General features: G+C 42.8%; 1 protein-coding gene across 3 annotated transcripts; it reads left to right on the plus strand.

Moving 5' to 3' along the window:
• The first annotated feature begins 1,135 nt into the window (after positions 1-1,135).
• On the plus strand, positions 1,136-20,569 carry gspt1l (G1 to S phase transition 1, like). Of its 3 annotated transcripts, XM_085351271.1 has the most exons (14): positions 1,136-1,570; positions 2,380-2,424; positions 11,196-11,438; positions 11,708-11,741; positions 11,829-11,906; positions 12,051-12,231; positions 14,459-14,613; positions 15,036-15,176; positions 15,272-15,365; positions 16,090-16,170; positions 16,415-16,588; positions 16,822-16,911; positions 18,343-18,511; positions 19,928-20,569. In XM_085351271.1, exons 1-14 carry the CDS (start codon positions 1,378-1,380, stop codon positions 19,978-19,980), a joined length of 1,731 nt encoding a protein of 576 aa, XP_085207397.1. In that variant the 5' UTR covers positions 1,136-1,377; the 3' UTR covers positions 19,981-20,569. The 3 variants fall into 3 exon arrangements, with proteins under 3 accessions (XP_085207397.1, XP_085207399.1, XP_085207400.1); XM_085351273.1 differs by lacking the exon at positions 2,380-2,424; XM_085351274.1 differs by lacking the exon at positions 1,136-1,570 and having other exon boundaries at positions 2,385-2,424; positions 11,196-11,434.
• Positions 20,570-24,995: the final 4,426 nt, after the last annotated feature.

The following is a 24,995-nucleotide window of genomic DNA, read 5'->3' on the forward strand; positions in this document are numbered from 1 at the left end:
AAAGTCACCTTGAAAATGCTGCTTTTGGTCTCTGGTTAGGGTTAGCTTATGGATATTGTATATGGGGTTTTTTTGTGTTGATTAGCAAAAGCTGGCAATCTTTTCTAGTAGGATTCATAAGTTTACGGATGCAACAAACAGGCACAGATAAGTGCTATTTAGTCCAAGGTGAAACACTAGAATTTCGCTCACGAAAACTGAAGCACAAATGTCTTAAATGAGTCGTAACACTCTGCACGCATTGGTGTCTGTTTGAGAATGCCTTTAAAAATTCTCTAAGAAGCACCATCAGCACAAACATAGTGGAGTTGTTGACATTGTGAGTTCTGGTAGACAGCAGTCTGCTACAGCGATGGTGGCATACCTATCAGTCAAACCAGCAAACTGTAATACTTATTTGTGAATGACTTCAGAGTATGAAAGGGAAATTATCTACAAGTTATTGTTGCACCAGACTGTAAACATACTTTCTAATTCTGTAAATATGGAAATTCAAATATGGGAATTTATAACTATGAATTATAATCGTTTTTTGTCAGTGTATTGGAGGTTTTTGTCTAACCTGCAGCTGTTTTTGTGAAATGTTTTGAAGCAGTTAATTGAAGCATACCAATTTTGTTTTAACTTACTTCTGTTGAGATACATTATATATACATTATACATTATATTATACTATATATAGTATAATATACATTATATTATACTATATATTATACTAATTATATGAGATACATTATATTATACATTTCACTAGTGGCTTTGTTTTAGAATATAGCGGGGTGTGTGTGTGTGTGTGTGTGTGTGCGCGCGCGCGCGGTGGGGGTGCATTAGCGTGTTTTTGTACTCGAGTATAATGTCTTCTTCAAGCAAACAAGAAATATAACTCATATTAAAGAGTTAATCAAGTTGAAAGAATAAGCCTTCGAAAGTCATACTCCAAGAAAATCAAACAAAATCTGACTCGAATCTGCGGTTTCTACAAAGCTGAGAAATTTTTTGACGTAAACCGTGTGTCCGTAGTCTTTCGGGGAATGTAGTTCTCTTAGTGTGAAAATTCTTTCGAAGCAGACGCGCTCTCGTTTTTTAATAAGACTTCATATCCCAGGGGTCACTGCGGGTAGCCGGCGGTTGTGGGGACGCATTAGCTCACGCGGACAGTCTCTGGGAGTGCTGAGTCGAACATCCTCTGTGGCGTCTGGTCAGACAGAAACCGGCTGCTGGGTTTTACTTGAGTCGGAGATTAAACGGCACACTTGGAGTTGGGACGCTCTCCAGCATTGCCAGGGCTGACGGCGTCGTCGGGTTTCGGGAGGACGCTCGTGTGGCTCAACAACTGCGCAGCTCAAATCTCACAGCGGTGAAAATCCAACAACCACGATGGACCCGAGAGACACTGCCCCTGATTCCTGGGAACAAGAAGATGATGTGGAGGCCACGATCGACGGACAACTTGAATCAGCATTCACAACGCTAAATGTGAACGCTAAGCCATTTGTGCCCAATGTAAACGCCGCCGAGTTTGTTCCGGCTTTTGGCCTGAAAGCACACCCGGCAAACGTCGACTCTGCCGGTGAGTACAGGGGCACCACGGGGTTGCGTTAGCTAAGAGCTAGCAGTGGCTGGGCTGCTAGCTCATTAGCCGCTTTGCAGACACGCGTTCCGTGAAACGCGATAAACTAGCTGCTTTCCACGTTGTTCGGGTTATTAATCCTTCTCGTGGTAAGCTTTGCGCTTTGTAAGTTTTTCAACTTGTCACATCTAGCCGCCTCTTGTTCTGCAGCTTGTTAAATACTGTCATAACTGATTAAATAGTAACCACCCCAACCGGCGTTAGCTTGTTTCAGCCACCCGGCGGTAGCCAACTAGCATGGTCGTTAGCCGGCGTGCTTTTCACGTTTGAGTTTTGGGAATCTCGGTGTTTAGCGTCAGCGACGCCGTACAACCAAGAGATCAGTCATTCTGAGCAGTAACTGGAGCCGTACTGGCACTTTTCCCGGGAGTGTTTGCGGAAAGCTTAAACTCGTCACTGCGAACAAATTAGTAAGAGCGTGAGTATGAGTATGTGGCGTGACGTGGATGATCTGACGCACTCTGGAGACGATCACAGGAAAGCGTACATACACCACCTGCATCCATCCGCGGTGTGCCGCCCATATTGAGCCCCACACACGGGAGCTAAAACAGTAAAACTGTTACAGGTTCTGTCGTCAGATGGCCTCTGAAGATACAATGAGAGCTACTTGTGGGGCACAAAGACGGTTCTGTTTTCTAATTAAGCCAGTTGCAGCTTTAAAACTCACATGCTCTTCTTTTAAGATTGTGGAACAAGCTCCATTAAGATTACATTAAACTTAAATGTAACCATTGTTTCTCTTTTAGTTGCTGTTGAAAAGATGTCCACCATGGAGATGTCAGAAAGTGCTGGTATGTATGAAGTAGGGCTGAACGATTATGGAAAATAATCTAATTGCGATTTTTTTGCCCCAATATTGCGATTGCGATGCGATATGCGATTATTTTTTAAGGTCTTTGTCTTCTGTATTATTAAACAAAGACAAGCAATACATCATATAGTATGGCCAATACTATATTACATTAATTTTAAACTGTTCTTTCCTGGAAGACAGACCTCTGTTATGATGACATGAGGTGATGCATGAATTGATGACTGACATTTTTATTTAACTTCTTCAATCACAACAGTATATTTGAACATACACAATAGTTTATTTTTAGCTTACAAACATCTGAGCATAAAGTGCTGACAAGGAACCCTGGTGTAAACATTAAAATGAAAGTCAGTACAATGTGCAGATTGCAGAAATATACATAAACAAAATCAGTGGCTTTACCACACTCAGTTTTTCGACATCTGTGAACTACTAGACAGTCATTCAATTAAAAAATAATATTAAATAAATAAAACTAATAAATAAAAAATACACACATCTTACTGATCTCTGCAGTCAGTAACATTACACATAAAGTGCAAACATAATAGCAATTGTATAAACACACACACAAACACGCCTTTAAAGTTTAAAGGAGTGAAATTGGACGGTCTAGTTCTGATTAGCGTCACCGCTGTCTCGGTGGAGTTTAATAAACTCGGCCGTCTGCTTCTTGCTATCTAAAATATAACCAGACACTGGTGTAAATTCTCGACTGTCTCATACTTCTGTTTAATAAGTTTTCTGTTTGACGTTTAGTCAGCTGTGTGAAAACCAAGGAGGAACCCACCCGGGGGATTAATAAAGTTTTATTTTATCTAATCTAATAACTTTAATCTCAGCCAAACCGATTTACTCACGAACAAACAAAACACTGAAAAAAGCCCAACAATAACATTTTTAGGTTGTCTAAGTGACTTATATATTACGTTTAACCCGAGCAGCGAAACTCCGCGGTGATCTGAAAATGATGTGCCGGGAGTTGTGCCGTTCTCGGCCGCATCAGTAACCCTCGAGCTCCCGGCTAGCTGTCGAGCTGGTGGGTAGCAGACGCCTCTGAAAACGTCGAAGCACTTTTGCAAATATGGGATATCTTGATAAACCGAGCAGATATTTGATGTTTACACAACTACTTTCTCGCCTGAAAATATGTTAAAAGTTTATTTTGTGACCCAGAAAGATTAGTATGAGTAATTTTAAAACTTAGTAGCGGCCGCCATTGTTGGAAACTGGAGTTTGGCTGGGCCGCGCTATGAATTCTGGGATATGGTAGTAATTTGGACAGCCTTCGGCACGTCGCTGTGACGTAATCGGTCTACAAATGCGGCCTCAGGAGGATGCAGCCCATGAATTTGGGCATGTCCAGAGTATAATCGCAGCCTTTGCGGTTAGAAAATTGCACTTGATCATGTCGCGATATTATCGCAAATGCGATATATCGTTCAGCCCTAGTATGAAGCGTGTTTGTGTGGGTCACTGGCTTCCCACTGTGGCACACAAATTGCGCACACACACTGCTACAGTGTTACATACAAGCGCTTACTGCCCGTGTTATTGTCCTGATATGTGCAGACTCTGGGTATGAAACCTTTGAGGATGCGCCAGTAGTCTTGGGGATGACTGTCTGTAGGCTGATTGGTTGAAAAGTGGGCCTGAACAGGAAAGGAAGTGTCAGCAGACTCGACCACAGAGAGAATTGAAGAGAGAGAAAAAAAACCCCTAAAAGATGAAAAATACAGTCAGTTGCCAGAGAAGAAACATGTGGTTTTTGTTTTTTACTCAGTGTCATTTCAACTCTTTGTATGTTGTAACTCTGCTGCTCTCCACTGATGGCAGAAGCAACAACAAGAGACTGCTTATTGCATGTGTTTCTGACACTGTCCCCTGGTTCTTGTGCATATAAGAGTAGCCCTTGTTTTTCACAAAATTGTGTGGGTGTAGGTTTTTGTACATGAAGTAGGTGATGGATACGGTTATTTTGTTACCTTGCTCTGAACTGAAAAGTAGCTTTGTCAAGCTAAGTGTGCCCAGTTGTGGTTTTTCAGGTAAGTTAATTTAATGTTAGATTTGTTGCCGAGATTAATCTTCATGTTTGTAGTGCTCCCAGTGTGCCTTACACACACACACACACACACACCTCTATATGTGTGTGTGTGTGTGTGTGTATATATCTATCTATATATCAGGGGTGCAACGATACTCGTATCGATATTGAACCGTTCGATACAGTGCGTTCGGTTCGGTACGCATATGTATCGAACAATACTATATATATATATATATATATATATATATATATATATATATATATATATATATATATATATATATATACATACATACACACACATAATACTTGTGTATGAGTACAATATTGACAATGACATTTATGCTGAATCAATCTCACACAGATTGATTCACACAGTTAGAACAGTTGGTTTCCTCTCCTTCACCTCGCAGCAGTGTTTGCTTCATGCATCTGCTACAGTGTGTTTCTTCCCGAGTACAGTGTTTGAGCAAACAGCAACTGACGTCTGTATTCAGTTGTAGATTAGCATCAGCTTGTCTTGTTTTTCATTGCTCTGTCATGTTCACTGGGAGTGTATTTCATTATCACTTTAGACACGCATGCAGAGATGTACTCTACATGAACATGTTTGATAGGCTCACATTGAATCCTCCAGTAACATCATTTGGCTTGTAGACTGACAAAGTATGTTTTTGATAAACCATATATAGATGAGGTGACCCTGAATGCTCCCTTAGTTGCACTGCAACAGGATTAGGCTGCTGGGGTTTCCCATGATGCACTTAGTGCATCTTCTTCAATCACCTTTTTTGCTCACTGTGTTTATATACCTATGCATTTAATCATTAATTCAAATTAATCTCAGACTCTTCCAGTGTCTTTTGTCTTGTCTCCCTCACCCCAACCAATCACAGCAGATGGCCCCGCCCCTCCCTGAGCCTGGTTCTGCTGGAGGTGTTTTCCTGTTAAAAGGGAGTTTTTCCTTCCCACTGTTGCCAAGTGCTTGCTAATAGGGGGTCACCGGAAATGTGTGTTTTTTTTTTTTTTTTTTTTTTTGTTTTTTGTTTTTTGTTGTTTTTTTTTGGGGGGGGGGGGGTTGTTTTGTATTTTATTTTCTTTTTTTATTTATTTTTATCTGTAAGGGAACATCAACCCATTCTGAGTGGTCTTACATGTGAGCCTACACGTGGCTTTGCAGTCCACCTTTTATGTTGTAGGTGTTTTCTTCCACTCTGGAGCCCATTTAAGCGCTTATGGTGCAAGACACGGGTACACCCTGGACAGGTCATTCATACTCGCATTCAGACTTGGGGCCAATTTAGAATCACCCGTTAACTTAACCCCACTAACTGCATGTCTTTGGACTAGAACAGGACGATGTGGCCAAAAATATTTGTCGCAATATATATTTCAAAATTTGTGATAACGATATAACTGACGATATAATTGATGCAAGACAAAATACAACTCCACATCTTTACTAGCACAAAGAAAACCCATCCATTTATTGTCACTTAAACAAGCAGCTGTTTTTATATACATTAAAGCTTTATAAAAATGTAACAGTGCAAATGCAAATTCCTTGCTGAAAGTTTAACCAAAAGGCATTTCCAGTGGAAATGGGCTGACATATCCTGAGCATAACCATGTATAATATCCACTGAAGTTAAAAAGAGGTGCTTTGCAACATTAAACTGCAGTGTGCCAAATAAAAAAGTCAAATATGTATTTCTCGGACCATAAGCTGCACGGGATTATAAGGCACAAAGCAGTCAGATAAATCAAACTTTATTCAACTCATTCTTCTTGCTTCCTCCACTTCTGTGCCATCGATTCATTAATGCTGTATTCTATCACAGCTGCTCTATTCCCATGTTGTTGCAGTATATTAATGACTAACCTCGTATTGTGGATGGATTATCTTAGTTGTTCTCCTGACTGAAGTTTGGTCCGTTTACAGCATCCTGCCATGCGATTACATTTGTCCCTAACCATCAGGAACCCTCACGTTAACTTTTGAGGGGAAAAGTGTTAGTGTTCATCCTCCAGCTTCACTGTTTATGCTAACACAGCTGTGTCACTAGCGATCACGTAGCACATCATTATATACCAGCTAGCCCAACTTCAGTAACCCTACAAATGTCACTGCTGTTTAGTTTCCTGTCTTCATTTATGTTGGAAGTGATAGCAGAGCTGTACGTTTGATTTTTTTTTTTCAGAAATCTCTCAGTCAGAACATGCTATATCATGTTTAGGTGGAAACCAGCGAGCTAACTTCTAACTCTGTTAAATGTAATAAATCCTGTTTTCATGGATGTCTGGATGTTAAACGTAATTGTTACACCTGGTAAAGCAGCAACGCTGATCATTCTGTTAAAGATGAAAGAATTTAGACAATTTTTAACTCTCAGTGAGAGGGCGGAGTTTAGGTCCCAGATTACTCTGATTTACGAGCACCTTAGTCAGACAAATACGGCAATAACGACGGCCACTTGTATGTTCTACAAAAAAAATGTGCTGTGTTGTGTATCTGACAGACAAACACCAAACCAGTTCCACACCACTGAAGTTGCAGCATTTTTACAAACAAGTTCTGGTTCATCCGTTTCACTCAATGATCCGCTTTCTCCCTTCTCATTCTCAGTCGCTGCCATGCTTTTTCGGCCATGTGCGTATGAAAACAGGCACTGCGCATGTGCGTTTTATCGTTATATTTTATTTTCTTATTGTTGCCCAGCATTGTACCGGTGTTACCGTGAATGGTATAATATGGCCCAGCCCTACTTTGGACTATGGGAAGCAGCCGGAGAGGACCCACACATGCACAGGGAGAACATGCAAATTCCACAAAGAAAGGCCCTAACCAGGTGGTGGACTCAAACCCAGAACTTTCTTGCTGTGAGGCAGTGGTGCAAACCACTGTTCCACCTTGATTGGTTTTATTTTATTTCCCCGTCGTTTTTAATTATGTTTTTTATCGCTGCCTTGTTCAGGCCCACTTTCCAGCCTGTCAACAATTGACCTGGCCACATCATCCATGCCAAGTGATGCACCGTTGATTCTTTGGGGGACTGCACATAAATATGGTGGTTAGGACTCGCCTACACCGTACTGTCCACACACAGTACAGTGAATCTTGAAGTCGTGGTGCTTGTTGACTGTACACATGGGGCAGTGAGTGAGGGCACGCAGAAATCTGTAGTGTTTGGTGCAAAGATTTTTCTGTTTATTTAGATCCATTGGTTGTACTCAGCTGTTCTGGAAATGTGAACATCTCCCATTACACTGTATTTATTCACGGTGCTGACACCTGTGCTAAATTTTAGGGACGTTCCTTGTAACTAGTCGTTTAAATGGGCAGAGTTCAGAGATATAACAGGAATGAATACTTGCTGTTGGCTCACCTGGTGTCTGTAAAGGACTAAGTATTAGGCAGCCGTGCGGACACAGACCCTCACAGTTCTGAAATTTTGCATCACAAGACGTGGAAATTGTAACCGAGGCTTGTGGCTCGCCTTCATCTTGGTCAAACACAGCTTGTGTTTGTGTCTGCACACACCTGAAGGTCACTGAGAATAAAGGAAGGACACATGGTAGGCATGCTGGTGTTGTAAACAAGGTTTCTACAACTTCAGTTCCAAAAATCTTGGGATGGTGTGTGTGTGTGTGTGTGTGTGTGTGTGCGCGTGCGTGCGTGCGTGTGTGCAAGGAAAATAGTTGATCTGACAATCTCCTATTCAAATATCATTCACAGTAGAACATAGAAAACATGAAATATCTAAACTGAGGTATTTTATTTCATTAAAAAACAAATAAGCTCATGTTGAATTTGATGGCAGCAGCACGTTTCAAGAAGATGGGTCAGGGCAACAAGGAGCTGGAAAAGTGTTACTCATAAGAAACACTCGGAGGAACAAACTGTGGAGCAATTTCAAATTTTCCTCAGCATAAAATGTGAAACTTGAATCAACATCTATAGTCGATAAGATCATTAGAAGGTTCAATCTTTGTGTGCAGGGACGAAGCTTCGGGCAGCACTGCATTAAAAATGGGCACGGCTTCAGAAATCCCTGCCTGTGAACATGGCTCACCGTGCTGTCCACACATGTAGCTTAAAGCCAGACGTGAACATCACCCACAAACACTGCTGTCTGCAGGACGTTGGTCTGTGAAGCACTGCAGAGCCATCCTAGCTGCTTTATTGCAATAAAAAAGAACTGGGTCAGTTCTTGGTAGCTCTTGTGAGTTGATTAAAGTCGTCATTAAAATAGTGAGCGAACTATGAACCAGTCCTAGAAATGGTGATTGGCATGTTTGGGTCATAATGTATGACATTGCTTCAGGGACATGTTAATAGCAGGTCTCTATTTCTGTGAGGAACACGAATATGAACATAGATACTCCATTTTTCAATTTTATTTTATTCTTAGCTTTAAGAAGAATTTCCAACTGAGGTTGGCCAGGCAGGTTATTCAGCGTATGAGTACAAACGATTGTACATTGGACACCTTGTTAGCACTTCTGTCATACAGTACATGAGGAGATGACAAACTTGTACCTAACATCTCACAGTATGGCTTCTTCTCTTTTACTTTGGCAACAACACAGTGATGACTGCAGCTTACAGTAAACATGGTCTTTAAGCCGTTGCACAGGTTAGCACCCTCATACCTTTCTGATCTTTTAAATTAATACACTCCTGCAACATGACTGAGGTCTGCAGATCAAATGCTCCTGGCTGTCCCAAGGTCCAGGTTAAAGCACAGAGGAGATCAGGCCTTTGCTGTGACTGCTCCTTGTGGAACAAACTGTCACATCAGGTCCTCCCCAACATCAGACACTTTCAAAACCTGTCTGAAAACCCTCTTTTATTCCTTGGCTGTTAAGTGAATGAATGAGTTTGTACTTTTGTCTCATTTCTTACTCAAACCTTCTCATTTTATGCTTTTTGTTTTTATCTCTTTTGATTATCTTAAAAGTACAGCGTTGCCTTGGTCAACAGTTGCTGTTTAATTGCGCTATATACAGGGAGTGCAGAATTATTAGGCAAGTTGTATTTTTGAGGAATAAATTTATTATTGAACAACAACCATGTTCTCAATGAACCCAAAAAACTCATTAATATCAAAGCTGAATGTTTTTGGAAGTAGTTTTTAGTTTTAGCTATTTTAGGGGGATATCTGTGTGTGCAGGTGACTATTACTGTGCATAATTATTAAGCAACTTAACAAAAAACAAATATATACCCATTTCAATGATTTATTTTTACCAGTGAAACCAATATAACATCTCCACATTCACAAATATACATTTCAGACATTCAAAAACAAATCAGCGACCAATATAGCCACCTTTCTTTGCAAGGACACTCAAAAGCCTGCCATCCATGGATTCTGTCAGTGTTTTGATCTGTTCACCATCAACATTGCATGCAGCAGCAACCACAGCCTCCCAGACACTGTTCAGAGAGGTGTACTGTTTTCCCTCCTTGTAAATCTCACATTTGATGATGGACCACAGGTTCTCAATGGGGTTCAGATCAGGTGAACAAGGAGGCCATGTCATTAGTTTTTCTTCTTTTATACCCTTTCTTGCAGCCACGCTGTGGAGTACTTGGACGCGTGTGATGGAGCATTGTCCTGCATGAAAATCATGTTTTTCTTGAAGGATGCAGACTTCTTCCTGTACCACTGCTTGAAGGTGTCTTCCAGAAACTGGCAGTAGGACTGGGAGTTGAGCTTGACTCCATCCTCAACCCGAAAAGGCCCCACAAGCTCATCTTTGATGATACCAGCCCAAACCAGTACTCCACCTCCACCTTGCTGGCGTCTGAGTGGGACTGGAGCTCTCTGCCCTTTACCAATCCAGCCACGGGCCCATCCATCTGGCCCATCAAGACTCACTCTCATTTCATCAGTCCATAAAACCTTAGAAAAACCAGTCTTGAGATATTTCTTGGCCCAGTCTTGACGTTTCAGCTTGTGTGTCTTGTTCAGTGGTGGTCGTCTTTCAGCCTTTCTTACCTTGGCCATGTCTCTGAGTATTGCACACCTTGTGCTTTTGGGCACTCCAGTGATGTTGCAGCTCTGAAATATGGCCAAACTGGTGGCAAGTGGCATCTTGGCAGCTGCACGCTTGACTTTTCTCAGTTCATGGGCAGTTATTTTGCGCCTTGGTTTTTCCACACGCTTCTTGCGACCCTGTTGACTATTTTGAATGAAACGCTTGATTGTTCGATGATCACGCTTCAGAAGCTTTGCAATTTTGAGACTGCTGCATCCCTCTGCAAGATATCTCACTATTTTTGACTTTTCTGAGCCTGTCAAGTCCTTCTTTTGACCCATTTTGCCAAAGGAAAAGATGTTGCCTAATAATTATGCACACCTGATATAGGGTGTTGATGTCATTAGACCACACCCCTTCTCATTACAGAGATGCACATCACCTAATATGCTTAATTGGTAGTAGGCTTTCGAGCCTATACAGCTTGGAGTAAGGCAACATGCATGAAGAGGATGATGTGGACAAAATACTCATTTGCCTAATAATTCTGCACTCCCTGTAAAGAACTTTGACTTCTTGTGCAAATGCCTTAAGAGAGCCTTTGAGTGGCACAAGGCAGAGAAAGTAATGGTGGTGGAAGTGAGAAATGCTCTTTATTTTCATTTTTTAAATGAGCATAAAAAAAAAAAGATGTGCTTTGTTTGTCCGTGCAGCGCCCGTGGAAAATGGTGATGCAGAAATGACCGCAGAGGAGCCATGGGACCAGAAAGAAGTAGAACCCAGCGAGGAAGAGCCAGGAGGCGGCGTGTGCGTGGACCGGGGGCCAGAAGTGCCAGACGAGACCGCTCCAGAGATGATGGAGGAGGAAGAGGAGGTGCTCGTGCCCAAGGTTCCACCCACACAGCCGGATGCCCCCAAAAAGGAACACATCAATGTGGTGTTCATTGGACATGTAGGTTAGTGGAAAGTCTCGTTTGCTGTTTTGAGTTAGCATGTGTGAGTGTGACTGGCACGCATAACGACGACGGCTTTGAGATTTTTGTCCAAACATTTAGTTTGTTGGGGCTGTTTTCACTGGTGTATTAGGGCTCCGGTTGTACCCGCTCTGGTTGTTATTTACAAACTAAATCGCACACTTAGTTTCGTACGCACATCAGGTATGGTAAAAATGGGTTTATTACGTGGAAGGTGTAGGTTAGCTGATTAATATATGCTGCTTTTCCAGATGCTGGCAAGTCGACCATTGGAGGACAAATCATGTGAGTAGTAGTCTCCTTTTTTCTTTAGGTGAGTGAAGTTGCTTCCATCACATCGTGCCTTTGACATGTTCCTTTCATGTACCACAGGTATCTGACTGGCATGGTAGACAAGAGGACCTTAGAGAAATATGAAAGAGAAGCCAAGGAAAAGAACCGGGAAACCTGGTGAGTGGATGGTCTGCTGTGTCTGCATCAACATGGTGGTGTTGTGTGTCGAGCACATCGTAGAAACTGACTTGCTGAGAGTGACCACGAACACAGTAGCACTTTGTCTCAGGTTGTTTTTTTATTTATTGAAACTATCTTCAGGTACCTGTCTTGGGCTTTGGACACCAACCAGGAGGAGAGGGACAAAGGCAAGACGGTGGAGGTTGGCCGAGCATACTTTGAGACAGAAAAGAAGCACTTTACCATCTTAGATGCTCCAGGTCACAAGAGCTTTGTGCCCAATATGATCGGAGGCGCATCACAAGCAGACCTGGCTGTGCTGGTGAGTCCAGGAAATGAGCAGTGTTACTGAACTTACCCCCGAGAAAAACACCAGAAAGTACAATTGTAATGAATTCCCTGTAGTTTACCTTTGAAATCAAATGCAGACGCTTGAGTGTATGTCAGTGCAGCTTAACGCTAAACTGGAAGTCGGCGTGTAAGTCTGCTACAGAGAGCTGTTGGTTTAGAGTGTGTGTGTGTGTGTGTTACAAGGACTAATAGTATAGCTGAGACCACTAACTGCGCTGATTGAGGGTCTTTACGTGTACCAAAGGGATGCAGCTGCTCCTAACAGGAGCATATCACTGTGCGCTTCATAGTGAGCAGGCTTACACGTATGAGACTTGCTGCGCTCACTCGTACTCAGCTGGTTTAAAGAACGCCCTGAAGAGCACTGTAGCTCTTGTACTGCTCTGAGTAAATGAGAGGAAGAAAATCATTGCTGTGTATGTAATAGGGGCAAATGATACCACAGTGATGACGACGTCAGTTTTATAAATGCTGCTGTTTGCAGGCAGTATTTATTAGTAAGTGAAGGGCTTTCTCCACCCTGCTGATGACGCACTACATTCAAAGTGTGAGTCAACTAAAACACAACATAGTTCAGCATAGGGCTGCTCAATTAATCGAATTTGAATCTCGATTACGATCTGGGCTTTCAACGATCATTAAAAATGACTGAGCCGATTATTAGCCCCTCCCTCGTGCTTTACTCTCGCGCTGCTCCGTGTGGCAAATCGAGCGCACCTCTCTGCATTTCGAACATACGTCACAACAATTAAGAGCAGCGGTCTCCAACCTTTTTTTGCACCACGGACCGGTTTATGCCCGACAATATTTTCATGGACCGGCCTTTAAGGTGTCGCGGATAAATACAACAAAATAAAACTAGTACCGGTACCGAAAAAAAGATTTATTCATAACACACATGAAAAGACCCAGGAAAACCGAGTAAACGATAAAAGCGATAACAAAATAACACTGAAAACCGATAAAAACCCTGAAAACCAGACATTTCACACCTGAGCCTCAACGCTCGCGGCCCGGTACCAAACGACTCATGGACCGGGACCGGTCCGAGGCCCGGGGGTTGGGGACCGCTGATTAAGAGGACCCGAGGGAAGCTCGGAAAGCTAAGCAGAAGTTATTTGGAGAGGAGAGTGACTGCTGTTGGTTGAAAAGAGGTTAAAAAAAAACTTCAGTGGTGTGGAAACATTATGGGTTCAGTCAGACGTGGATCAAGTAGACACAGTGTGTAAACTTTGCTACAATGTAGCTGCACCACAGAGCAACACTGCAAAGCTCACTAAACATAGAAGTTTACATTTTTCATTGATTTTTATATTGCAAACATTTGCACTGTTATCAGTATTTGCACTGTTTTATATTATTTTTTGACAATCTTTAAAGTCATTATTCAACACGTTGTTATTGTTAAATAAATATCGTCAAATAATCGAGATCTCAATGTCAGTGAAAATAATTGTGATCATCATTTTTGCCATAATCGAGCAGCAGATGTTTTCTGAGAATTTGGAGTAAAAGTATAACACAACTGCGTAACATGGCAGTTTAACAATAACTAAAGGAAGTTAACACTGTAACTCATTAGAAGTTGAGGTGTTATCACATACTAAAGCTGGAAACTTTTCTGCCTGAGTTTTTTAGCCAGCTGTCCTGTTTTCCCGTTCATCGTGGGCTCTTCCTGTCAGGCAGCAGCTGGTGATCCTTGCTTGAGTTATTTGTTTGCTCCTGGTTGCACATCATCAGCTAACTCTTCCTTGCAATGCCTTCACACCCTGCCTGTGTTTTTGCCTCAGGTGAAGAGTTTGGTTCCATCTTTATTCAGTATAACAAACCTCTCAAAAACATCTGTGTCCATAGTTGTTCGTACACACTCCCTCTATAGTGTTTATGAAGGAGTATCTGTGCTTAACATACTTTCCCTCCAAGTGCTCCAAAGTATGACAGGATTGAAAAAACGACACTACTAGTTACTGAACCCTTTAAACTTGGACAAAGTTAAAAGTATAAAAATGTCAGTGCTCAGAATTATTCATGTTCATAACCCTGTGGTGAGCTGCTCAGTGTGTGCCGTCCTTACCATGTGACAGCTGGGATAGGCTAAGCTCTAACGTCTTTGTTTTGTTGTTAATGCATTTGTGTTATCTGTTTCATGACGTTACACCAGGCTGTAGCACAAAGTGAGTGAGTGTTTTGTCCCACAGGTGATATCTGCCAGGAAAGGTGAATTTGAAACCGGCTTTGAGAAAGGTGGACAGACACGGGAGCATGCCATGTTGGCCAAAACAGCCGGAGTCAAGCACCTGATAGTTCTGGTGAATAAAATGGATGATCCTACAGTCAACTGGAGCCTGGAAAGGTTTGGACACTGAACAGCAGCTAAAGTCTGCATGTATACATATACACACGTCTTTGACTGGCTTACACTGTAATCTGTAATTAGAGCATTAGTGGGTTTACTTTTATTAATAACAATAGTAATGTAATGTTTAACACTGTCCTGAGTCGTCTCATGCAGCGATTACTGGGAATCCAAATTCTCTGTTCTGCTGGCCTCTACATGCTGTTTCAGTTTTACTTCAATAGGAGTTTGAAATAAATGCTTGTTTATTGTGGGAGACTGAATCAGAGGTTAATTCCACTCATCCTGTCAGCATTTGACCTCACTGGTGCTGCACATGCCACATTGTCCTCCACCCACTGCTGATACATGCGGTGGTCACTTTGTGTCATGCTGCTGTCCTTTGAAGAGGTTTACATCCACCCTGTCTGAACCCGCAGGTACGAAGAGTGTAAGGAGAAACTGGTGCCATTTTTAAAGAAAGTGGGCTTCAATCCAAAGAAAGATGTCCACTTCATGCCGTGCTCCGGGCTGACAGGAGCCAACCTGAAGGAGCCCGCCAACATGTGCTCGTGGTACACGTAAGTATTGCTGTGTTCCTTTTTGCACCTGTGGCGACTGAAGAGATCAGGCAAACGAGTTAAACACGAGGAATCGTTTTTGTTTTATATTGCAGAGGTCTACCTTTTATTCCACACTTGGACAGTTTGCCAAATTTTAACAGATCAAGTGACGGTCCTGTAAGATTGCCGATCGTAGACAAATACAAGGTAAGGGTCTTTCTCATTTGCACATCTAAAAGCTGCATTACAGTTTAGCATGATTAGATTTAACCAAGAAAATTGGTTAATTCTACGAAAGGGTGGAGCTTTTGACAAAGGTTAACAAACCAAACGGGGAAAGTTTTTATGTTTGTGCGTTGATACAAACTACATGTTCTACGTGACACAGACTGCGTGTAATCTTGACGGGGCTATGAGACGGTGCGTTGTGAGCCCCTGCAGCATGATGTCATGCAGCGTATACAAACCAGAAACCTAAAATCTGAACAGTTACTGATTAGCTGGTTAAAGATTGACTCTGAATCGGAGCACTTCCTCTTAGCCGTCTCTGCTCTGCACAGAGTTGAAGGAGCGTGCCATCTCCCAGCATTGAAACATCATCTCAGCATGAAGTCTGACAGGCACATATGCGCTGCAACCCTGAGCTTTCCTAGACATTTGCTGACAGAAATATTAAAACATGAATGTCCGATGGAGTCCACACTGAGATTGACCGGCCTCCAGATCGTCCCAGTGTGTCTGGCATATGATAGTCTGATGCTCTCATGGCGAGTGAGTGGCCACCTCTCGTCACAGCCGCTCTTTCTAATCGTTTGCTGCCACATTGAACTTGGACATGATGTCCTGCTGCGGTGGAAGTGGAGACTTGGTCAGACTGATAGATGCACAGATTCTCTCTCAGCTGCTCTGTAACACTCTTTGTCTCCACCAGGACATGGGCACTGTGATTCTGGGCAAACTGGAGTCTGGCTCCATCAGTAAAGCACAGCAGCTGGTCATGATGCCAAACAGGGTAAGAGATCTTCTTCCATAAGCCGGAGCCAGGTGAGATTATTGCTGCTCACTGGCTGTTTGCCTGTAGTTAAAATTAGAATTAGAAGCATGTATTCAGATGTAATAGGCTGCATGAAACTAACGGGTATAGAGTTCTTAAGGAAAACAAACTAGTGATATCCCATGTAGGTCCTTGCCAGTGTCACCTGTTTTGGTGTGGGGATGTGGATACACGTCTCTGTTCTGTCTCTTTATATGTGCAGCATGTGGTGGAAGTGTTGAGTCTGCTCTCTGATGACGTGGAGACGGACGACGCAGAGCCAGGTGAAAATCTCAAGCTGCGACTGAAAGGCATAGAGGAGGAGGAGATCCTCCCGGGCTTCATTCTGTGCAATGCAGAGAACCTGTGCCACTCAGGGCGCACGTTTGACGCGCAGGTTAGTGCACGTGGACGCTCTGCTGGTATTACAGGGCCCATCGACACAACATTCACAGCAAAACGCTACGTCCACGATGATTGAGCATGCATCGAGACAACGTGCACAGCAGCTGTTCACGTGGTCCGCAATGAATCTCAGGCTTGATGCCACAAGACAGTTGTTGATGTTAACAGTGAGAAAATGTTGTATGGGCAGCCTTATCCTGATCACCGGAACTCTTTCCTCTGCAGATTGTCATCATTGAACACAAATCCATCATCTGTCCAGGTTACAATGCAGTCCTCCACATTCACACCTGCATTGAAGAAGTGCAAATTACGGTAAAACCTGATGCCAGATTCACTTTCTCGATGGTCTTGAGCCCCGACTCATTTCTTTATATTTAAAATATGGTCTGGATCAGGAGCTCTCCAGGCTGATGGAACGTCTTTCAAAGTTGTGGACATTGGCTGCTTTTTCACTCAGTGTAAATACCTGACCGTTTTCACAGGATTTGTTTTTGCTTAAGCCGTTTAACACTGACCTATGAATCATTCAAGCATAACAAAGATTCTGTATCAACACAAACACCAGTGTAGTGGCCTCACAAAACGGGCAACTCACCAAGGAACCAATTTGGGCCTATTTAGCCTCCTTTACATTAGTACCTACTCGGATCGATTTCAGGATTTTTCCAGTTGTACCTGTTTGGCCAGAGTTCCAATCGATCCAAAGAGGTACTAACATGCGATGTCATCAGACTGCACGCCACCAATTGGCTGGTCAGTGGCGTCACTGACCGCTCACAAGCCATGAAAGCATCTCGTTCACGAAAATCCAAACCGCCATTTTTTTATTCTTTAAACCAGGCAACAAGAGAACTGGCTACAAAAAATAACACGAGGTCCTCAAGTGTGACAAAAAGCCACAGACCGGGATCACACCAGCCGTGTTGCTATAACGACAACTACGCACATTAGGTGGTACTCGATTGTAACAGGTAACTGTCAGTCTGAGTTGGGTAAAGGCGAGTGATCTGAGCAGGTACTAATGGAAAAGGGGCTTTTCTTACTAGCAGTCTTTAAAAAACCAAAACCCCACATAATCTGTTTCATTATGAAGAAGGCCAAAGACAGCACGGTTAGACAGGCTAACAAGGTGATCCCCAAACAGCTGTCAGCTGAGAGCTTGTTGTAAAAAAAAACAAAACTGTTGTCAGAGTTCAGGAGGGAGGTACAGCAGTGATGTTGGTTCGGGCTGCACTGGAGATCTGATCAAAGTTATTGGAATTGAAAAAAGTACCTTCAGATTGGCAGCAGCAGTGATCCCAGACACACTGTCAGTGCAGCAAAAGCATAATTAAGCCAAAACACACAGTGGAAAACCATCGGTTATGGACTGGCCTTCCCAGAGCCCAGAATCCAACTTTATTGAGGAAGTGTGGGATCATCTTGACAGAGAACAGGGAAAAAGGCAGAAACGTCCAAAGAAGAGCTTTCAATGTCCTTCAAAAAGTCTGGGAAACTGTTCTTGAACATAAGAAATGACAGAGCTGCCTCAGAGTGCATGTGCTAAAGAGTAAAGGTGCTCACACCAAATATTCACTTACATTCACTGAAATTCTGCAGTGTGTTTGCAAGCGTTTGTCTTTATCCTAGCAAAATCTAAATGAGTGGTGGCTCAAGACTTTTGGACCATATATCTTAATCTGTCCAAATGTTATACATTTGGTTTAAGATTGCTACAAATCCACATATGCTGCTTGGGTGCAGGCCTTAATCTGTCTGGTAGACAAGAAGACAGGAGAGAAGAGCAAGACACGACCACGGTTTGTGAAACAGGACCAGGTGTGCATCGCCCGTCTGCGCACAGCAGGGACCATCTGCCTCGAGACATTTAAAGACTTCCCTCAGATGGGACGGTTCACCTTACGGGATGAAGGTGTGTGTGCATATATATCTATCGTTCTATCTGTCTGATAATGTAGACGGTAACGAGAAAATCACTGCAGCTTGTGACCAGATCGAAGTCATTTTAATGATTGAACGGTCTACAGTTGTAACTGAACACAGTCCCAGTAGATGCAGTTCAACAGTGTTGAACAGCAGATTAGGTTCCAGCTGATACAAACACATTGCAATTGGAAAATCAAAGACACAAACTGTGCTGCTGTTACTGCACAGCTGGCCTTCATTCAGATACAACTCAGTATATGATCTCAGTAGAACCATACCACACTACAGAACACTGTCATTTAAAACATTAAAGAAAGGAATCTCTTTTTTTAAGTCAAACTTTGAACACACATGGTGATCTGTGTCGGCAGAGAGAGAGCTTTGTTTGTTAATTGAAACCTTTGACTTTAGTCTCAGCTAACCTGGCTTTCTGGGCTGTAGAGTCTGTGGGATTAAGACAAAGAACTTTTAAACTAGGCCTTAAGCAGCCCTTCAGTTCAACCACTGTCTGAAAGACCTTTTATGGCGACGTCATCACCAAACAGATGGAGTCGGGCACGCTGGTTTGTCCTCATTGGGTTGGGCACACTGAGTGGCACAATCGGTTCATGTCTGCAACATGTAATCGGCACTACGTTATGCAATAAAACACTTTTCACCACATGCACCCCAACAGGTGCATCACAAACGTAAGTGATTGGGAGTCCTGGCATTCCCTGATACGTCTGCAGGAAAACTAAATTGATATGTGCAAAATAAGTTTCAGAGAGAGACGGGTTTTTTTCTCCCCCCCTCACATCTATGAAGTGAAGCTCATTTGGGGGTGTGTGTCTCTCCCCTCCCCCTGCAGACAGGCTGGCGGATGTTCCTGCTCATGCTTCAGAGAGAAACTGTGGTGTGATGTGCTAGTGACAACCAGCTATGTGGTAAACTGGTTGGATGTGCACAGAAAACCGCTATTTTATTGCTGATTGCGTCGTGCAGACATCAGCTCTGCCATCTGATTTACTGCTCGGTCCAACGAGGATAAATCGGGTGTCCCACTTCAGGGTGTGGGTTCGGTGATGCAGCTCAATCTGCATCCATAAAAGGCTCTGTAAGCAGCTGGTTTAAAGACTCATCAACAGTCATGCTCGTTTTTACTATTCGACTCGCAGCACAGTACACAGGTGTACAGATATACAGAGCATCTGTACTCGCAGTCAGCCCTGTGTGCAGGCAGCCACATTAGGATTTCTGCTTGCCTCAATGTCACTCACAGCAGGAATTACTTGCATGTATATGGAACTCATTTTTCCCGGTCTGAGCATCCTACATATAATGAAGCAGAACTCCAATAGCAGAGCCGTGTTAGGACTCACGCAATATTGAGGAGTGTTTTCTTTGTTGGTGTATGTTCCAGGGAAGACCATCGCGATCGGAAAAGTGCTGAAGCTGGTGGCTGAGCGGGACTGAAGATTGACGGCGAGTCTAAGAGTCTGAGTGAGGAGGAGCAGGCGGAGCTTGGTCTTAACCCGCCCACACTGTTATCAGTGGTGACAGCGCCTCCCTGCACGCCCCCTTTCTGCGTGCTGAAGATCAGCTTCAGAAAAAGAAACTCATGTGAAAAAGAAACATGTTTTTAAGCAAATGACAAACCAAGATGATGTCCACACGAGTCGGCTTTCTCATATTGAGAGCTCAGCTATGCCATTCTGGGTTAGCCCTCCCTCCACCTCCCCCACCTCCTTACTCTGGTCTGCTTATCATACATGATTTTTTTTTTTCCCCTCCACTTTTTTTCTTTCCATAAATGACAAATGGCAGAATTTATATCTGAAAACAGATGTGGACCAGGATTCTGCTCGGAGTGTAAAATGATTTTCACAGTAACTTGCAAAGGAAATTGAAAGAACTAAACAGTTGAAACCAAATGTTGATCTTGGGTGTACATGTTTCCCTCTGCTTTTACCCAGTTTTTGGTTTCTCATGTGGCGTTCTGGCAGTGTGCTTGAGCGTGTTCAAATGTTATCAAAGCAAACAAGTATGACAATAAAACCATAAATTGGGGAAAACTAAGCTTGTTTGTCAGGTGTTCAGCATCTTTGCTATTGCTTGACTGAAACTGCTTTGAAAGTGTATATAGATAGAAAGATTTTATTTTGTTTAATTACTGCAACGTGCAACACAAATCGACTCCTGTGGACCGAAACGTAGTCAGTGCTTCCAGTATGTACACAATGTGAACACAAAGCTCTGGGAATGTCGATGTGAAGGCTTGTCTGTTAAATTTGAGTTCGTATCATGGATAACGGATGGATTTAAAAGCTGAACAGGCCTCTGCTGTTTGGCCTTAGCCATGGCTAAGTTTGTGTAGAAGAGTGAAATAACCTCCTCTTGTGAGTGTGCAGAATTCCTGGGTTAATATAGAAGCTTGTGATGGAACAGAATAGAATATGCCTTTACTGTCATTGTATGTGTACACCCAGATTGTCTGCTCCACCAACTGTGCAGGTATAAAATATAAAAAGTAAGACAAAGGAGCAAGAGACACAAGAACACGTTGGAAAGTAGAGTGGATCTGGGCTGGGGGGGCGGGGGTCTGGAGGTGTGGGACCTCAGTGAGCTGTGGTGGGTGAGTACATTTAGCATTTTTAACCAGTCGCAAATCAGTCTTTGATTTTGATGCTTGTTTTAAAATCAGAATTCTCAAGAAATGATTCATCTTTGGAGATCAGCTTCATAGTTCAGTCTTCAAAGTGTATTTTTAATCACGAGGTTTTAATCCAGCAACATGAATGTTGGTGCTGCCCTTATGAAGCACAGTGGTAATGACAGTAGGTCGCAGGAGACTTTAAAGATTGCAAAATTAAGATTCAATGCAGCGACTGTGTTTACAGAGAGTGAAGAAGAAACGCTCAGTACATCATAGGAAGGCCCCAGCAGCCTATCGCAGCAGGGATGGTCACCTGATCCAACCCTGACTATAGTCAGGAAAACGCCCCACAACATGACACCACCATTAGCCTGACTGATATAAGGCAGGATGGATCCATCAGACCAGACTACAGTTTGCTTCTATCATCCAGTCTTGGTGAGACTGGATCTGACAGGAGTGCTGCCCAGTGTGTCTCCTACTGCATCAAGGTAACAAGTGATCCTGTCAGCTGAGCCGTGTCTAAATGCATTAGATTTCTGCCATATTATTATTTAGGGATTTGTGTTAGGTGTGACTAACAAAGTGCAGTTAGAGCATGTGTGTATTTACATAGCAATGAGTTATATATATATATATAAATATGTATCACAACATAAAAATTGCATGTTTTGAAGCATCAGCTTGGACTCTTCACTTCTTAAATTTTTTAAAATGCTGGATGTTACACTTCTGGCTCTGTAGAGCTGCCCTGCCACCTATAATATCTCAGCTGCCAGTGACGCTAACCTGAGGCACCATCTGAAGGGCAGTGGGTCAAACAGGTGATGAGCGGGGTGCAGGGGTCACCTGTGACGCCCTGGTTTTCCTGAGGCAGGAGGAGCTGGCAATGGCCTCCAAGGGTGGCAGAAGGCAGCCAAGGATCTTTTAGGCAGACTTCTTGTTCTCAGTTGTGGCCCCTGCGTACCAGCACCCAGGCAAGGAGCGTCAGAAGGTCAGCAGCAGCTTCTGGTCCTCAGCACACGGAGGAAGTGCAGCTGCTGCCAGGCCGCCTTTACTGGGGTGATGGTGCTGTGGTGAGATTGGCAGAGATGTGGGTGCCCAGCAACCTGAAGATGGAGACAGATTCCACTCATTTTCTATTTACGATGTCAGGGGAATGACCGGTCTGTCTCCTGGAGTCCATTACGAGTTACATTCAGTTTCAGGTTGTTTTCTGCCCTGTGCACTGTCACAATTTTTAGGGGCGACCGTGGCTCAGGGGGTTGGGAAGCGCATCTGTAACTGGAAGGTCGCCAGTTCGATCCCCGTACTCTCTGTCCTTGTCGTTGTGTCCTTGGGCAAGACACTTCACCTACCGCCTACTGGTGTTGGCCAGAGGGGCCGATGGCGCGATATGGCAGCCTCGCTTCTGTCAGTCTGCCCCAGGGCAGCTGTGGCTACAACCGTAGCTGCCTCCACCAGTGTGTGAGAGTGAATGAATAGTGGAATTGTAAAGCGCTTTGGGTGCCTTGAAAAGCGCTATATAAATCCAATCCATTATTATTATTATTATCACAATTTTTAACCATATTTTTGTGATTAATATTTTTATGCTACTTTGTAGAGTTTTGGAACACAGTTTTTATTCTGTGAATGATGATCCTGTAAGAACCTTAAAAGACGATAAAACATGGTGTGATGTGATTTGATGGAGGCTTTACCTTGACCACCATGTGCTTACACGTACGTACGATACGTTTTTGGCCTGTCAAAGTTCAGGCGGATGGACGAGTGTCATCCTATCAACACCACTTATTTCTTGGCAGATGGCAGCCAAAGCAGTCTTGATGCTGAATCCCCGTTTGACACAATTTCAAACTGACTTGTATCATTCTTTTTTTATTATTATTTAATTGATTATATGCACTTGATTTTCTTCCTTTGAATAACAGAATAAGAGAAAACTGCACAGACTCTTTCCAGCTCCTGTCAAAGTCGCTGCCAGTCGGAGCTCTTTCCAAAAAGATCCACTCATATCAGTCACTTCAGGGTTCTTTGTTTTCTTCTTGCCCTTTTTTAGATGTAATGTGTTTATACTGTAGATAAAAGTGTCTGAAAAGTAAAGCACGAGAGCCTTAAACTTGCATTTTCTGCGATGGTCATCAAGGGACGACTCATCTATCGAAAAAGATGTCTGTTTGGATAGATCACTTCCTGTGACTCCAGTAATTTACCACTAATTAAATTTTATGGACTTGAGCTTAAGTGGAGAAATTTTATGTAACATTTAAATAATATGAAGGTCATTTTGTCAATTGTGGTTTATTTTTCAAAACTCAAAGAATAAGCAAGACGGGCACCTACCCAGCACTCAGCAGCACTGTACATTAGCTTTGAGGTGAAAATAAGAAGGCACAACCTCAGTTAGATTTTATTTAATTTTAAGGATGCACAGCAAACATGATGGAGGTGTGGAATAATGGGTACAGGCTGTGGAGTGGATGTGGCTTAGATGGGAGCAGTGTGTGTCAAAGCATGGAACAAAGGTAAGATGGAAACTTTCTGTTTTCCCCCCACAGCTAATTTTGCGACTGGCAGATGAAAGAAATTCAAGAGCCAGCATTAAAAGTACTAGCATCCTAAAACTGAACCAGCTAAATGCAGCTTATTTTCAGTGAAAAATAAAAGTGATTTAAAATGATCCTCAGGCAGAACACTGAACAGCTGAGAACCCTGACAGCACTCAGTGACTTCAGTCTTTAAGCATCAAGTGTTCAGCAGGTCACCCTGAGCTCAGCATGATTATGAATATTGATGTTGAGGAAGTTTTGATGTAGTTTTGGTCATTTGGGGCCATCTAAGTTCTTTTAGTTTAGTTTCATTTGACTAAATATCTAAAGTTGGTTAGGTTGCCTAAAGTGTTTTTACCAGTGAGAGTTGCTCCAGTTCACAAAGCATCTTATTTTCCTATTTGTCAGTAGGAGATCAAATCTACACATCTAACCTTACTGCACAAGGTTGTTTCTTCTGATTGGATCACTTCCAAACAAGTCCCACCTTTCAGCACAACACAATTAATACCAAGGAGAAGTGAAGTTTTTAGAAGGCGTGTGGTGACTCAACACTTTTTAACAATATTATTTCTGGTGGCACCGGGGTTCATCTCTTCATACCTCATATCACCTTCTGAGTTGTTTCCTGTTTTTGATGGACAGATGGGGAGAAGCTGAATTTAGGCTCATCTTCCTGACGCCGGAGACACAACAGCACTGATTGGCAACATGTAACAGTGTGAGACTTCTGACTGTATTTGCAAGCAAAAAAGGGGATACAGGCTCGTGTCTTCTCAATTTTTATTAGGTAATCATGTCAAAATTTGTATTGACAGTCTGCTCATACATTCTTTTTAAACTGTGGTCCTATATGTTGCTATGAGCCACAGAACTTGCTGTATGTTCTTATTTTCCCTGTCGTTTCTCATTATTATATTTATTTGATTTCTTTGCAAATGTGGATTGGATGGGATATTACTGACAGCTGGTTTCATGTTGGTAGCACCTTTTTGGTGACATGTTTAACATGTGCAAACAAGTGCAAAGACTAGGTGGGAGAAAACTTTTACCCATTGCACTGAAATCTCAAGTGGTGTGGTTAGTACATCTACTCAAGCAAAAGGTTGTTGGTTTAGTTCTAGACAGAGACACAAGTACCCTTTGGGGTTGTGTCAGGAAGGGTCTCTTGCATAAAACTCAAACATATGGAGCTAATTGCTGTGGCTACCCCTTTGTGGCAAGAGGGCAGCTAAAAGTAGCAGCACACTATGGTTAAGGGAGACAGAGGGATGATTCACCCA

This window comes from Diplotaxodon limnothrissa, linkage group LG4 (assembly GCF_057381915.1).
Source record: "Diplotaxodon limnothrissa isolate DT_005_m linkage group LG4, D_limnothrissa_male_GT1.1, whole genome shotgun sequence".
Taxonomy (NCBI): domain Eukaryota; kingdom Metazoa; phylum Chordata; class Actinopteri; order Cichliformes; family Cichlidae; genus Diplotaxodon; species Diplotaxodon limnothrissa.

Bases quoted from the DNA above. Each gene is read 5' to 3' on its own strand.
- gspt1l (XM_085351271.1), top strand. From the start codon at position 1,378: ATGGACCCGAGAGACACTGCCCCTGATTCCTGGGAACAAGAAGATGAT. The intron at 14,614-15,035 runs GTTTGGACACTG...CTGAACCCGCAG, and splicing joins GTCAACTGGAGCCTGGAAAG to GTACGAAGAGTGTAAGGAGA. The intron at 18,512-19,927 runs GTGTGTGTGCAT...TGTATGTTCCAG, and splicing joins GTTCACCTTACGGGATGAAG to GGAAGACCATCGCGATCGGA.